This window comes from Epargyreus clarus, unplaced genomic scaffold (genome assembly GCF_041222505.1).
Source record: "Epargyreus clarus isolate Ecla_fem2 unplaced genomic scaffold, WU_Ecla_fem_2.2 ptg000007l, whole genome shotgun sequence".
NCBI lineage: Eukaryota > Metazoa > Arthropoda > Insecta > Lepidoptera > Hesperiidae > Epargyreus > Epargyreus clarus.
In genome coordinates, this window is record NW_027332215.1 from 12,421,262 (window position 1) to 12,438,522 (window position 17,261).

A 17,261-nucleotide genomic window follows, 5' to 3' on the forward strand; every position below is an offset into this window, starting at 1 on the left:
GAGCTTATTCATTACAACCAAAGAAACAAACAAAGTGTTCCTGTTTATAATATTAGTGTAGATAATATACCGTACAAAGCTCGGTCATCCAGGTACTAATAATATTATACGAACCAATATTTCTATTTCATATTTTAAATATACGAGGAGTAGCCAAAGAGCCTGCAGCCTCAGCCTCACCTAATGGTAAGTGGCTATTGCCGCCCATGGACGCCAATATCAATCAATCAATGCCAGATAAGATTAGATTCCTACGAGGTGGGCTATATTGATACGTCTGAGCACTAGGTTGCCGAGGCTCAACCTAGTGCTCAGACAAGTATGTCTCTCTTTCCACACCCTCCAAACCAGAACACAGCAAAGCTAACACTGCTGTTCTTAAGCAGATAGGTATAGTGGTGGTGCCTTCGGAGTCAAATCACAAAGGGTTCTACACCTTCAAATTTATAATTCTTGATATTTATTCCGACCCCGTAACAAGTTTTCACGCAAAGTGAACGTAGTTTCACGTAGACAAGTGGAGCGTCAAAATCAACAGACGATAACCCTGTACTGTGACCTTTGTATGTCCACGGCTCGAAAACGTTACGAAAGTCACAAACGTGTGATGTCGGTCACAAAATAAAGGAGAGTTTGACAAACAAACGAAGGTTTCCGATATTGCAGCCTAACGCCCGAATATTTTAGTCTTTCATATACTGTCCATAGTTTGTCCCTGGAATATAACACACATACATAAACATATCATCATCATCATCATCATCAACCCATTACTGCCCCACTGCTGGGCACGGGTCTCCTCTCAGAATGAGAAGGATTAGGCCATAGTCCTCCGCGCTGGCCAAGTGCGTATTGGTAGACTTCACATACCTTTAAGATTTTTTTTTTATAAATCTCAGGTATGCAGGTTTCCTCACGATGTTTTCCTTCACCGTTTAAGCAAGTGATAATTAATTTCTAATAAGCACATAAATTTGAAAATCAGAGGTGCGTGCCTGGGATTTGAACCTCGGACCCCTCGATCGAGAGGCCGCGTTTCTTACCCACTAGGCTATCACTGCACATAAACATATCCATTGTAATAAATACCTGTATATTAACTTTGATTAGGAGTACTAGTAAATATTAGGTATAGTTCACGACAAAATGCTAGTCCGCTCTGAAGTTGCTGCGAGCAGGTGTAGTCATACAATTTGCTAAGGCGTCGCGATTCATTTCTATATTCAGAGCGGACTAGTAGTTTTAAGCGGACTGTACCTTTATAACTAATATTTCATTCCTAATAAAACTTGAATAAACTATTTATTTACTAAACTTACTTAGTTACTCAAGTAGCCGTGATAGCAAACACGTTATTTCTTTGAATAAAGAATTAAAGAATATGTTTTCAAATATAAACTAAGCTGTTACTGGACGTATACCCTTTAAAATCAAAAAAGTAATTTAGCAAATGCTATAGTTATCCGACTGGTGTTGGTCCGACTGGGTGGTAGTCCACAACCACGAGTGGTATCAGTACCACTGGTATCACTACCACTCGTATGTGGTCACCCACATACTAGGCTTTTTATAATATAGGAGTAGCAGACGAGCATGCTGTCCACATGGTAAGTGGCTACTGCCACCCATGGATATGTGTAATCAACCCTAAATAGGATTAGATTTTCCTACCTGAGGTCGGCCACAGATGCGCCGCTACCACGAGGACTAAGTTGGAACACCTCGGAAAACTATCTCTAACTTACCACACCTTTCAAACCAGAACACAGCAGCGCTTAACCCTGCTATTATTAGGCAGAAATAGGTGTAGCGGTGGTGCCGTCGAAGTCAAAACACAAAGGGTTCACCACCTTCGAAGGTGGACTGCAAATTGCTAATCTTATAGAAAATCGTTTTCATACTCCTTTGTGGTAATAACATACTTACGATACTTTACCGAGGTCAAAGTGAAATGTTCCAGCGATGCTATCCAATTGAGTTATCTCGAGAATAGCCTGACCTGAGTGAACACTGAAAATAACACGTGCACTTTGTTGCTTCAAGAACACGTGCTTAAGAATTTTATATTCCCAACATCTAAATATCACAGCTAAACTTAAACCAAACTGTATTTATATTAGATTTTTTATAATATTGGGATAGCAGACGGCCTGTCCATCTGATGGTACGTGGCTACTGCCGCCCATGGACATCTGTTATCAAACCCAGATAAGATTCCTTATCCGATAGTTTCTTATCTTCTACCTGGTAGTCACAGATGCGCCGCTACTCCTGAGAACTATGTCTTGCTTACCGTTAAGGCCAGAACATAGCAGCGCTTAACACTGCTGTTATTAGGCAGAAAGAGGAGTCGAACCATAGGGGATGTATAAAATTCTTAGAACAGTTATGTTGCAACGATGTGTTGAATAAAATGTATTAATTTATTCAAGCCTTCTAGTGACGTGGGCACGGTCATAGTGACTTTTTAGGGTTCAGTACGGAAGCTTATTACTAAGCCTTCGTCCGTCCTTCCGTCTGCCCTTTGAATGTTGTACCTTTTGCTCTGTAATAGATGGCCGGTAGAAATACTTTGTTATTACGGATATCCTAACAAAATAAAACAAGTTTTAAAAGTAGAAGCATCGTTGAAAGTATTTGCTCAGTGTTAAAATGTTTTAAAAAATAAAGACGTGTATTTCATGTACTTGCATGCAATTTATCAGTTTACTCCTGTTTCACTGAATATAAATGCACGGCACTGGAAATACCCACTTGCGAAGCGGAATTGTCATGACGTGAATGTCCATACGGATCATGGTATCCATATGTCTATTTACACGAAGCGCCCAAGTTAGCTCTCAGATTGCAACGCCTCTATGATCACCTATTTGTTTGGTTAGAAGCATTGTAATATCTCACTGTACCGTAGTTTCATATAAGCTACACAATACTATGCAATTACACTAAAATTTCTAGCATATGCCGTATGAAGGTGGTAGAACCCTTTGTGGTTCGACTCCGGCAGCACTACCGCCACACCTATTTCTACCTACATTTATAAATTACATTTCTAAAATCTACATATATTTTGGACCAAAAACATTGATTATTTTAATTGATATCTAGTACTGGGTCGATTCAGTTAATCGATATTTCATCCTAGAGAATCGAAAATTGTATTGCAAATACGAACTCAAAAATGGACCAAAGATAGATTTTTGGAAATTCGATTCTTAAGGCATAGATTTTTTTGTGAATCGATTCGAATCGAAGTTTAGTTTACAGCTAAGCTAACTTCTAGACGTTCTCGAGAAAACGTAAGTATTACATTCACTACTCGGCAACGTTGGCAGACGATAGTGTTAGCGCCAGCCACATCTGGAGGATGAGCATACAGAACGCACACACGAGAACGCGAGCTCTAACCTTAATGTTTTAACCTAAGTAATAGAACAACCATAGATATAGGATGTCAAATAGTATAAAATGTCATTGATAACCTTCGATCACTAATAAGAACATTAGTGATCGAAGTTGATAACATATTAAAACGTCTCGTAGTCGGACGATCTTCGGGCCGCTTATTCAGACAGAAATTGGCATGCCATGACTTTTCGTGGCATCTCTTTCTCTCTAGTAAATTGTCTGGGTTGACATATGTCTTTCTAATGCTTTGTTGGTCTTTAGCGTAGCGAATAATTCTAAGTCTAAGGGCTCTTTCAATTTAAACGTTTCGTGTTGGACCGTTGCCGTGCCGAAGCGGTGCGTTTGTCGTACGGCTCACGGACGGACGTTTATTTTCATACAAATCGCACGGTGCGGCAACAGTGCGGCGTCGGTACCGCGAACGCCCGACGACAGGACGGTAACGTCGCAAACTCCTAGTGTTCATTTCGCTATTGAATAGTGCGGTGACTAGACGTAAGAGGAAATTTCTTCGAATTTTCATGTCTATCATTTCCTTAAAATGGATGATATAAACGTAGAAGAGTTTATAAATGAAATTGAAATACGTCCTGCAATATGGAACTCCAAAAGCGACAAACACAGTAATCGCTAGTAGTATAGTTTCTTGCCGCTGTATTTTACTTTTAACTAATTCAAGTAATTCGTCAAAGCATTCTATAGACATTCTTAAATAATTAAAAAAATGATTGGATCTTGTTTTAACCTAGGGTAAAGATTATGAAAATCACAAAGATTACATGTTAACGAAAACATCGGTGATGCTCTTTTACGGGGGCGTCGTTTTTGTTTCCGTTTGATATTTTTCAACAAGAGCACTAACAGTAATGTTTCTTCGTCAGAGTCCATGGCTTAACTGCGGTCGAATAAATTTATAACATCACTAGCATACAAACGCACGACAGTAAAATACGCTATCAATTTAGGCGTTTGGTGTCGGACGGCTAACGTACTGCAGCGGCACGGAGCGGGTTATAACCAGTGGCACGTTAAACGTGCGGCAGCGGTCCGAAACGTCTAAATTGAAAGAGCCCTATGAGTACAACAAATCGTAGGAATCCTTCCAGTCAACAAATATTGGGAAATATTCCAGTATGTTCTACTATAACAAAAGCGTAGATAACATTTGAACTATTCGAACCATGTTCATTTAATATATTTATAAAATCCCGATACAAACAATAAAACCGGTATTGGAGAGCACGTAGCAATAACTTCTATGTGTTTGCATTTAAACAGAATGGTAAATTTTATTTTTAAAATAAAAATTTTAAAGGTCATGAATGCGGGTGCGTACTTTTAAAGGTCAAAGTATAGATTACCAAATACAATTATCGCCAGATTAACTTTATTGGCGGTGCAATTTATTTATAGACTACTAGCTGACCCGGCAAACTTTGTACCGCCTTAAAAATCTATTTATCAAATATATTTCATATAAAATATGTGGGCCTATGTTACTCGTGGATATTGTAGCTTTCGAATGGTGGAAGATTTTTTAAAATCGGTTCAGTAGTTTTTGAGCCTATTCATTACAATCAAACAAACAAAGTTTTCCTCTTTATAATATTAGTATAGACAAGTGAGCAAAATATTTTATTGTTTTAAAAACAAAGTTCAACGACAGTGTCACCTAATGGAGCCAATAGCATCCTATCTTCCAATCTCTTTGTTAGAACCAATCCTATCAATCCTACGAGCACCTAGTTCCTGACAATCATACTCACAAAATTTGAAATCACGTGATTCGGTTTTTAATATAGAGGTAGGAAATTAACGTACAGTCAACCTGATGGTAAGTAGATGCTTTCTCAGAAAAGATTACGACTTCTGTCCCTAAGGAGAAACGCCTCGGATAAGTATTTCTCCCTTTGGTAAGGGAGCTTCACTCTAGAACACAGCAGCGCTTAACACTGCCATTATCAGACAGAAATATGTGACTCAAACTACAAAGGGTTTTACCGCCTTTAAAACAAATATTAACATAAGAATGAGAAGTTTATAAAGAAGGTGACATGCGAAACTAACTTGCACATACGTATTATTTAACAACTCTTTTTGTATACTTATGACCAACTCGCCTTATAACACAGGTTTACCCAAATAAACGGATATTACTGAAGCCTGCAACCCACTCACAATCAATATACTGGAGTAGGAAATATTGACAGCTCACTGACGGCTAAGTGCTATGAATCCAGCCTCATACGCTGGTATTTCGAACACTATAAAATCAGGCATTTCACTCCGAATATGGGAGTATTGGAAATTAATTTTCGCTTGTTTAAACAACAACGAAAATCTCAATTAAAACTTCATATGCGAGTTCTCTCAAAATAAATCCATTTCATCCTGTGAAGTACCTGGCAATGACTCATAAATGAGTTCATTATGATAATGCTGACGTATTCATAAAGTTAATAATCTGGTTTCTGCAAAAAACAATTAGCGGTTACGCCATGAGAAAATAAATTTATAATTCGTCCAACGAATATTAAATTCACCCGTACCTTTGTTCTGCGTTTATCGCGTTCCACATAATGTTTGGACTGGAAAATTAATCTTTACTCTTAGGCCGCTTTTAAATTAGACGATTTCAGTTGAACTACTTAACTATAGCAGGACGGCTGCCGCATGAAAACGGTTATGTTTTTTCATACATGGCGACTCGACGCGCGAACATATAGTAGCAGTGGGTCTTTTTTGTTTTCGAGGGGGAAACCTTCAAAAGGTACCCGGTGTCATGGGAGCGACTTAGGGTTAGTGGGATTCTTACCGCACTAAAACCCCCCGGTGGCCGTCCTCGGCGCTGCGTACCTCTACGCAGCCCTCGCTCCGGGATCTCCAAAGGAACGCAACCGGAGCCCTCTTAGCGCGTTGCCCCGTCGGGCTCCGCCCAGGTGAGCTCGGCGCTTGCCACACCGTCTGGTGCGTACGACGGTATGCGACCACACATACCGCCGTCCTTCCCGGGGCCACTAGCCGGGCGGTTCGAGCTCCCACTCTTGCCACCCGCAACCCCGGAAGCCCCCTTTTAGTCGCCTCTTACGACAGGCAGGGGATACCGTAGCCCTATTCTGGTCCCGAAACTACAGGGACAAGTAGCAGTGTGTCTGTTGTCAGGACAACTTGCGTTGCCTCCGACCAGTGGCGGACTAACGTCGGAGGCCCGGGGCAGAAAGTTGATAAGAAGCCCCCAAAAGTGTGAAAAGATTATTTGATTGTACAAAATGACAAATGTGTCATAGAATTATTCGCCTATGATTTGGTGCCCTTTTTTGCTACTAAAGCCTCCGACCTCGATCGTGTATGAATTCGAAATCGCAAACGTAAGGTTCCGCACCATATTTTCATTTATTGTTTGTTTTTATTTTTTGTACTTGTTATCATAGCAGCCATACATTGTGAAAGTTTCAACTGTCTACAGTTCCATAGATGAAGCATAAAACGTAGAAAAATGGAGGTTTCTCGTATGGCGAGCCCATTTATTTCCAAGCTTTTTTATTTTTATTATTTTTTATTATTAGTTGTTATAGCGTACACCGTTATACGTACTATCTATTACGGTTTATGTGATAGAGCGCCATTTCTACCCTTTAGATCCCGAACCCTAAAAATTTAACAGTCCGGTTATCGTGCAGCAGCAGACCGACTAAACACGTCTCATTTGTAAACGCCCTTACATTTACATGGCCATGAAATTAAAAGTCACATTAAATGAATAAGTTTTTGAAAATAAGCAATTTTATCTCTTTCATACAAATGATTTACAATATTTAATAAAATGGTTCGGAAACTATATTTATAAATGAATGAGTTCTGTTAATGCAGCACATTACTTACTTTTTAATAATAATCGTTGATCAATGCAAAATTAATTCTACAATCCACAATTTAAATCAACAGTTATCCGAATAAATGATACATGACAGATTATTAAATGGAGATATTTCAGTGATACTGAAGCATGTAAATTTTAAATAAATTTGTACACACCGACCGAATATTGAATGCATCATTAATCTTAACCCATTAAGGTTGAGTTATACCGTCATAGAACGTGCCAGACACGGACAGTGCCAGATATAATATTTTTTTGGAATCCGGAATGACAAGGGGCTCTTCATAAAAGATGTAAAAAGAGTTCTCCTTCAATCCGGCAATGCAATGGCTACTCCTCTGGTGTTGCAATTGTCCACAGGCGACGTTGGCATTTCGCTTTATGGTTAGGCTCAATTATATAAAAAACGGAATAAAAAGCCCCTGAAAGTTGACGAAAAAAAATCTTCCTGCGTGAAAGTAAATTGTTTTTTTTTGGTGAGGAGGAATATCCCTAACTTAAATCACTTATACGACAATGGAAGTACTACACAAATATAAACACATGATGTAGTATGAAGATAGTTAAGGATACATATACTGCACCGTATCCATTTTCAATTATTCACTTAATGAACTGTCAATCATTTCGTATGTAAAGACAGCCCTATATGCATATAAACACTATCTTCCATCATCAAGCAATATTACTAATCCTCGACGAAAATTGCAATACTAAACCAGAGGACGACGTCAAAGCCGCATCTGTATAGAAGGACGTGATTGACTTGTAATCTATACTCCATTCACTGGATAGATCAGTAACGTAGATACGTGTACAGTAGCACTACCATGAGTTGGCATAGAAACGCCACTATAGAAATTGTAAATAGAAAACTATTGTCATTTTGCTAGTGAGTAACATAACTACTATCGTTACGGTATTTCTTGACAACGTCCGTCAAATTAATGACTCATCGGACCGAATTTGTATGGCAATAGATCATAATGACAGTCGCTAGCGATTTGATTTCGAAAGGTTTTTACGTATCGAGTTACGCCACTACGGATTTTAGTTCTACGAGTAACCACCTGAGGCGCTGTACAATTTTTCATACATTTATTTTACGCAGTCGCTAGCGAGTAATACTTTTGTAAACTCATGGTAGTGCTACAGATCTATTTTCGCTGCATTCACGTAATAGTGTATATCAAACATATTCAGCTCCACCTATCGGGTATAAAGGAAACTCACCATACCACGCATTTCCTTGATTTATCTTATATATAAAATTCTCGTGTCACAATGTTAGTTATCGTACCCCTCCGAAACGGCTTTACCGATTTTCACCTATTATATGCATGTTCAGTAGGTTTGAAAATCGGCTACTATCTATTTTTCATACCCCTAAGTAAGGGTTGTTCACCCTTAACATTTTTTTTATTTATATGGCAACACAACGTTTGCCGGGTCAGCTAGTATATTCTATATTTTGACCGTATATGTTTTTTTTTTATTTTTTTTCGATTTTAATTCGAGTTTATACACGCGCCTACATTCATTTTTATATACTTACTAACGATTAATAACTACATTTATATTGTGAAAATTAGGTGGAAGTAGTTGATTTGCCTTTTAAAGAGTTTTTTTTAGTTAAGAAAAGCACATAAAAAATTAAACGAAAATCTAACCTAGGGGTAGAAATACAGATTTGATGGGCGTATTAAATAGGCCTTGATAAGTTACAAATGTTTGTTAGACTTATACAATACTTTAGTTCTTATAATAAACGTTACGTGTGCACTTATGATTTTCGAATATTTTATAATATGAAATTTCCACGTTAGATGTATCGAATTCATACTCTTCAATATTATTTTCTTTGCAAGTCGCAAAAGGATTTAAATTTCAAACAGTCCTTTCCTAATGCGTTCTGTGAGGCTTATAATAAACCTCTTTACTACGTTTCAATTTTCCATTTATGTTCGATCCCACCTCTTTTTCTCCTTTAAAAATATTAAAAAGGGTATAAGAACTACTTGCAGAAGACAGGTTTAAAAACGAGCGTTAAATATTATTTTCTAGAAAAATATAATATTTCACACTAATTTCTATACAGTATACATAGTTCTATATATACAGTAGTACAGTAGTTCAGTAGACTAGTAGAGTAGTAGTTCAGAGTTTTTGAGGTGGTAGAACCCTTTGTGGCTCGACTCCGGCGGCACCACCGCCACACCTATTTCTACCTAATGATAGCAGTATTAGGCGCTACTGTGTTCCGGTTTGAAGGGTGTGGTAAAGGAGACAGAATTTTCCGAGGCGTTCCAGCTTAGTCCTCAAGGGTAGCGGCGCATCTGTGGCCGAACTCAGGTAGGAATATCTAATCCTATCTGGGGTTGATTACAGATGTCCATGGGTGGCAGTAGCCACTTACCATCAGGTGGACTGCATGCTCGTCTGCTACTCTTATATTATAAAAAAAAAGTCTTTATATGTCTTATAATATAAATATATTCCATTTGTGTTTATTTTTATTTCTAGATTATGTTTATTATTGAACGTATAAATACCGTCCTATATATTTTCTGCTTTACCCAAAGATTGACTGGTACAGAATGCTTCTAGCATTAAGTCCGCCTTTTATACCGATTTTTATGGTATAATAAAGTTCTAAATAAATAAATAAATAAACTACAAATGTACTAAAATAATAAAACTTTATTCGATTCGAATCATGAGTAGCTAGATCGATAGATAGATAGAGAATACGGATACGGATAATTTTCGTTAGCAATTGACGACGGTGCGTGTGACTTTATACGGATAGTGACGAACGTTTACCCTTAGTATGAGTTTATACGTTTTTACAAAAATGACTGTTAATACGTTTTTACAAAAATGACGTATTCCCATACATTTCCAACCAGTTCTGATACAGTCCGCTAGGGGCGCTGATACACTGACCTGTTTTGACTCGCAGTCCGTGTTTCGTTTAAAATTTAGTGTGCATGAGACAGCATAAATTAAATATGTGTTTTTTAAGAACGATTTCGCATACATTGATGCAAGTTGTATATTGAATGTAGAATCTAGACAGATACTTAATGAAATCCATTGTAGGAAAACCGTTATAGATCCTATACACTCTAATTACGGCACATCACTATAGGAATAAGAACTTACCTGTATAGGCTGAGTCTTCTTCATCAGGGCTGTAGCAAGGCGGAGCTACGCTCGCCTCTGTAGGGCTGCACAGAGACCGTCCTTCATGACGCAGGCTTTTTTTCACCATATAACAGCGTGGCATCGCGGCCCACGCTGAAAAACAAAGTATGAATAAGTTTAGACACAGTTAAAGAAAGGTTGCACTCCAGGAGTGTCGGCAGAAGTGAAATCTTGAATATAACATTGTGCATTTTTTATATTTTTGAATAGTTAGGTAATAACTATGCACGAATTGCTTTAATTATTAGTCTAAAAGTATCATTTATGTGTGAAATACAATATTAATTTATTGCGCTATCGTACACAAATATGGCAATTTAAATTACATTAAAAATTTCACTTCAGATCTATTACAATTTTTGCCGCGCCGGCGGTCTACTCTCCCTCCGTGTTACGAATTTTTCATCAGGTCACGTGTCCGGACGTGAGTTTAACATTTTCTACCCATCGCAAAAAGTGCACAACGCCGCTCAAGAAGTTTTCACTTCAAAAAGTTTAACACACTTTAACATCGCTAGCGACAAAAGTTCTGTCTGTCTATAAATAGCACGCAAGACAGCGACCTCGCATACTTTTTATAAAGTTTTTAAAACTAACTTATTGGTTATTTCAAGTTCCCTATACAGCTATGCGATAAAATTTATTCTATTGATCTCCCTTCACTACCTCTCATAGAGATCTATTATCAACCCCAAATAACATGGAAACCTGGATTGATATTGGCTACGGATGATTTGGTTCCTGTAATCTAAGTGGGAAGTCTTTGGTAAGTATCTCTCCTTTAAACCTGAACACAGTATTATATCACACTACTATTATCAATTAGAATAATGATAGTAATAGTTTCACGAAACTTTTTTTTACTTGCAACTTATAGCAACTCATAGGCAGGAATCCAAAAAAAGCTACAAGAAACTATGCTAAAAATTACAACATCAATAACAATAGAATTAGAGTCTATCACGAATGGAATATTGGATAAAGTGGCAATAGGAAACACCTTTAAATTCGCTAAAACCTGCGGCACACATTTAGTTATTATATAATTAGTTATTGTGCAGGGGTCAGTGTTATTTATAACACCAAACGAAAAGCCCCCAAACGTTATAATAATTGATTGATCGAATATGGTAAAATAATAAGAAATAAATGTAAATAAACTTCACACAGCCAAAGTAACTAAAAAATCAACATCGACGTAAACATTCGTTTTTAGGGTTCCGTGTTAGGGTTTCGTTTAAAGGGCAAAAAGGATGCCTGTTGCTAAGCCTCCGCTGTCTGTCCGTCTGTCACAGGGGGGTTACTACCATCTCTTAAAACAATATTATTTTGATCATACTTTTACTTTTTTTGCAGGAAATTTAACTTTTAAAGCAAAATATGACAATTTCAGTTGGTTTTATACAATGGATAAGTGAAATATTAATAAGGGTTTAAGTTTGTTCAACTGTGTATGACAGAATATTTTACTGTTTTAAGGAGGAAAAAAAAACTTTCCTAAACTATGATGGTTTTTAAAAGATGGTGGTAGGCCCCCAGGGCTATATCCCCTGAATCGTAATACTTGTTTTTTACAATGTACAATGGTCACCGCTAAAACAAATACTAAAAATTAAAAAATAAAATGTTGGTACGGGACCCTCCGGGTGCGAGTTCACCTTACACTTGGCCAATTTTATTAGTGTTGCGAAGCTTGTTAATTTTTTATTTATAATATCTAAAACATTCAAATTCAGCGCATCCCAAGTTGAAATGGTTATTCAGAGCTCGCGTTCACTTCACTTCCCTTCACATCAAGTATACAGAAGCATATGAAAGCACTAATCTTACATAGAAATTAAAAAACATATAATGAAAATAATAAAACGAAAAACCGCATATATAAACACCTGTTTTTTTTTCAAAATGATTTAATTTTCAACAAGACATCTTTCCAGTATATTACGCTATCGGGTACTGACACTCATAAAGGTGGGTACACACTGCTGTAACGTCACGTGCAATGGACATCAACAATCTGTCGCTAATATTTGGTCGTCACGAGAAGAATGGACTTCTCGGTGTTCTCGACAAACTGAACTATGTTCATGAAATGTTCCTTTCATGTCACATTGCTTGTAACGTTACAGCAGTCTGTACCCGCCTTAAGGATCAAACTAATCGAGTACCCTACACCTGTTATTTATTTATTTGATTAATTAATCTAACCGATGTTGTGCCTGTCAAAGGAATCAACAATTGCTCTTCCTAGAAATTGTCAAATTTCGATCTTCGGGAATAACAATTGGATAGATTAATTATTATTGGTAAAGGGCGTTAACCAGCTAGATAGAATTCAAAAGCAACGTTAAATCAGCCATGAACAACCGAAATCCGAAGTTCGGTTGACATTTTATCGTTCGATTGGTACTACTTCGTATTACTTCGAGCTCGAAATCAGAAGCTCCTTGAAGTGCAGTCTCTGTCGCGAAATCTTATTGAAACGTCTACGAAGTGGAAGTGAAATATCAAATTTTCTTCCACACCTCCAAAATAATATTACACTTTTGTTTTATGCTTCGAAGTAGGAGAAAAGTTGCAATATTTTTTTATATGTTTCTACATAAGACATGGACATTAACTTAACCTGAGAGTATTTGGTCAGTGCAAGAGACAGCCCCTTGTCTTCGAACAAAACAGCTAATTGATAAGATAGAATCGATCTACAAAGTTCGTAAAAAATAATAATTCTCAACCAAAAGTCATCGACAGTACAGCAATACACCATAGATTGGTAAAGATACTTCGCCGCCTTGAAATTGTATGAAGCCACAAATGGCTTATTTTAGTAAGTTCTTTTTTTGAATTCTTGACAAATAAAAACATTTTTAGAGAAAATTTACGAATAAAATAATTAATACTGCGTAATTTACATAATAAATAAATAATTATTTTCAAATTAACAAAAAATTTAGGGACATTTTAGCACGGAGACGTGGCAAAACTTTTTTACGCAACAATTTCAATTCTCAAAACTGGGAACATTTTCTTGTTAGGAGTGAGTAATCTTTACTAATCTATGCAATACACAGAAAAAATTGTAAATGTAAAAATTTCGGTATTTATAAATTGTAAAATTTTAGATTGATTATAAATAACCGGCATAAAAGCCGTTTCGCAAACTTGCACTCGCATTTATTTATTAAAAGCAGCAAAATGTTTTGTTTTCATTATCTCTGATGCCTGTAATAAGCAAATAAAATCTGTTGATCCGCGTCTCACTTACTTTAATTACATATTTTCAATTAAAATGAAGAATGCATTATATCCGATACTTTAGATTACGTAATATGAGGAAAGTTGGCTATAATAAGAGTTCAGAGAGCTTCAGAGATTAGTCGATATAAACAAACAGACAGACAGACAAACAAACAGTCAAAAACTTTAACAATAGTTTCCGTTTACAAGTACTACGTCTTCTATATGTGATTTAAAAAGCTGCTATTTGAAATAACAAACAGATACTTCAATTTTATTTATTTCTATAGATACAATAATAATCGAAAATTGCATAACGCCAGCTTTTTTACAACATGAATTATTTATAGCATATAACAATGCAGGTTCAACTTCGCAGTTTGCCTACACGCGCCCGAGACATCATCTTATTTATAGCTCAGCTTAGCGCATAGTCTCTGAATGAATAATTCAATCTATACCCTAATCTAACTAAGGATGGTAGTCCACGCGTCAAATATCTTTGTACAACATTTGATCAATTTCCTTTGACAGATGCCGAATGGGCATTCGTACAATATCTGTATCCAAAATTTCTTAATTTGCGTTTGCGTCTTTATAAGTTGTTTTTTTAAGCAGGATTGTTTATGGCCTGAAAACGAGTTATTCTAGCTGGAAAAATCTTTGATCAAATATCGGTGTTGCTAACAATTGGAATGCCACTCTAACCATTAAAACTTACTAATTTAGTAAAACCAGAATCTCTAGCGCCGAGAATAATTTTTGGGATTAAATTGCACTACCTACAATTCGGGAAATAGTTGTTTGACCTATTTCATCGGGTGGTCGATCGCTAGTTCAATTTACAAATGTCAATCCCATTTTCTTACTTGTTAGAAAAACTGCAATACCCCCTTTTTCATTCGAATGCGATGGATGATAAGAGTAGCTGTACCCTTACCAGGAGTTTTTACGTTTCGACCAATATGACTGTTTTGGTATTTGTTTACGTATTGGCCCAGGCGATCCTAGTTTTGACACAATCCGCTAGGAGCGCTGATTGGAATTTGTATGGGTAAATACGTAAACAAATACCAAAACAGTCATATTTGTCGAAACGGAAAACTCCTGGTAAGGGTACTGTAAAGGTATGAAGGTGGAACGAGTATGTATTTCTTTTTTACAATATAGGAATAGCAGACGAGCATACAGTCCACCTGATGGTAAGTGGCTACTGCCGCCGGTTGTAAGGGGATGTTCATCGTTTTGTTGGTCATAAAAATTAAAAGAACATTTTGAACTACCGTAATATTGATTCAAATCTTAGATTCCAGTTCGAGTTCGAACTCGATTTGAATAAAGATTTTAACGTTTGTAATATCATTTTTGAATTACAACTTGTTATAACAAGTTATCTTGAAATCTACAAGCCTAGACCTACAAGAGAGATGGAATGAGGAACTCAATAAATCATTCTTGTTGCAGATTAACTCTAGGTAATCCTACTGATAGCGGAACGATGATCGATTGCGGTCTCATCAGACAGAGCAGTTATTTTTTAAAAACAATAAGTTCTATTTCTAATCTATCTAATTTAATTCAATAACTAAATTAAGTAACACCAAGTATCGAAGTAGAAGACCACATATCGATGATTTGATCACACATTATACTCAATACTTACTTTTTTAAATGCAGTCAATCATGCTTAAGTCGATGTACAAAACTTTGCAGTCGAGATATTCCAATTTATTTAAATACTAACAATTACTTAAATATCTTTGTGTAAAACAGGTAATTTTTTTTGATTTATAAAAACATATCAAAAGCGTGCATCACTATCGTACAAACATACATAAATATTTATATAATAAGAACTCGCTAAGGCAGTTAGTTATCACGCACTTTAAATATTACGCAGAACAATAGCCAAAAAGAGCACTGTGATTTTTATTGTAATATTTTGTTTATATTATTCGTAACCTACGCCGTAAAAGTACTTAAATTTTACTTAACCTGTTGTAAACCCAATTAAAGTCAGATATACGTACATTAAAATGATCGCTTCGCAATTGTTTAAAGTTTAAATGATTTCTTTACGCCAGCTGCTAGCATTTAGAAATGATTTTACTTAATAAATATAGTTTGTGATTTACGTACGGTCAGTTTCGCTAACATTAAATCTGCCTACGGTTTCAATTTCCGCCCGTGAGCACAATATCTCATAATTACGGAGCTATTCCGAGCGTTAGTGATGTTAAGGGGCTAATTAGCAAATTTCAAATATTTCCCGCATACACTACAATACCGAATTTTGAGAAATTGAGATTACATGTGCGCTACATTATGCCAGGCTATTGAAAGCTGGTTATCAAAGTCCGACACGACATCAGTACGGCAGCGGTACTGACATCGATAGACAATACTATGAAACTCAGCTTACTCAGCTCACTCGACCGGCTCAGCACGATGTGACGGCGTTGAAATGTTGTCGGTAGCACGTCATATCACGTTCATATTATGCTTCCATGTGTAAGGATACTAGTTGACATATCGGTACTAAAATGTCATCCATCACCTGTGTTATTTTTATTTAAATACAGACTAGCAGACGAGCATGCATAACACCTGATGGTAGATGGCTACTATCCACTGACATCTATAATCAACCCCAGATAGGATTAGATATCCTACCTGAGGTCGGCTACAGACGCGCCGGTATCCCTGAGGACTAAGCTGGAACACCTCGGAAAAGTATGTCTCCCTTACCACACCCTTCAAACCAGAAGACAGCAGCGCTTAACACTACTGTTATGAGGCAGAAATAGGTGTGGTAGTTGTGCCGCTGAAGTCGAACCACAAAGGGTTCTACCACCTTCAACGACAACAAGGGTTCTATGATTCAATTGGTTTTATCGAGTGAGTGTGTCGTTTAAATAAGGAATGACCATGCGTGTCGTGTCGTTGAGTAATGTCGGTATATCGTCGTGCCAATTAAAATCGCTCATTGTGTACGCCCATTGTGTTCAGTTCTATCAGTCAATAAGTCAGTTAGCTGTGATAGGCTTTATGCAAAAATATGAAGGTAATGGGAAATTCATTACATTTACGATTAGGACGTTTTCGTACATTTCCAGGGTAAATGGGTAATAATAATTTGAAACATCGCCCAAAGTGCATATTCTATTAATATAATTCAGAACATTTATATAAGAAAAATTAAACATACGGTGTGTTGTTTTTTTTTTCTTTCGACAAAAAGTAAAAAATTGTATGTAAGTTAAAAAATCATCATTCTACCCATGCCCCATTATTAATAAATCAATCTTTCTAATTTTTTCAAGATCCAAGTTTGACAATTTACATCTAGAAGTTGTCTTAATGTTTGGTAGGAAAAATTGATTTTTTTTATAATATAGGAGTATCAGACGATCATGCAGTCCACCTGATGGTAAGTGGCTACTGCCGCCCATGGACATCTGTAATCAACCCCAGATAGGATTAGATATTCCTACCTGAGGTCGGGCACGGATGCCGCTACCCCTGAGGA

At 36.7% G+C, this 17,261-nt stretch overlaps 1 protein-coding gene across 1 annotated transcript in view; it reads right to left on the bottom strand.

The window, feature by feature from the left end:
• Nucleotides 1-17,261, bottom strand: part of LOC140743425 (uncharacterized) — a 151,866-nt gene that overhangs the window by 114,163 nt on the left and 20,442 nt on the right. The window contains exon 2 of the mRNA XM_073074676.1: nucleotides 10,454-10,588. Coding sequence (XP_072930777.1) covers nucleotides 10,454-10,577 — 124 coding nt within the window. The 5' untranslated portion in view covers nucleotides 10,578-10,588. The remainder of the gene's footprint in view (nucleotides 1-10,453; nucleotides 10,589-17,261) is intronic.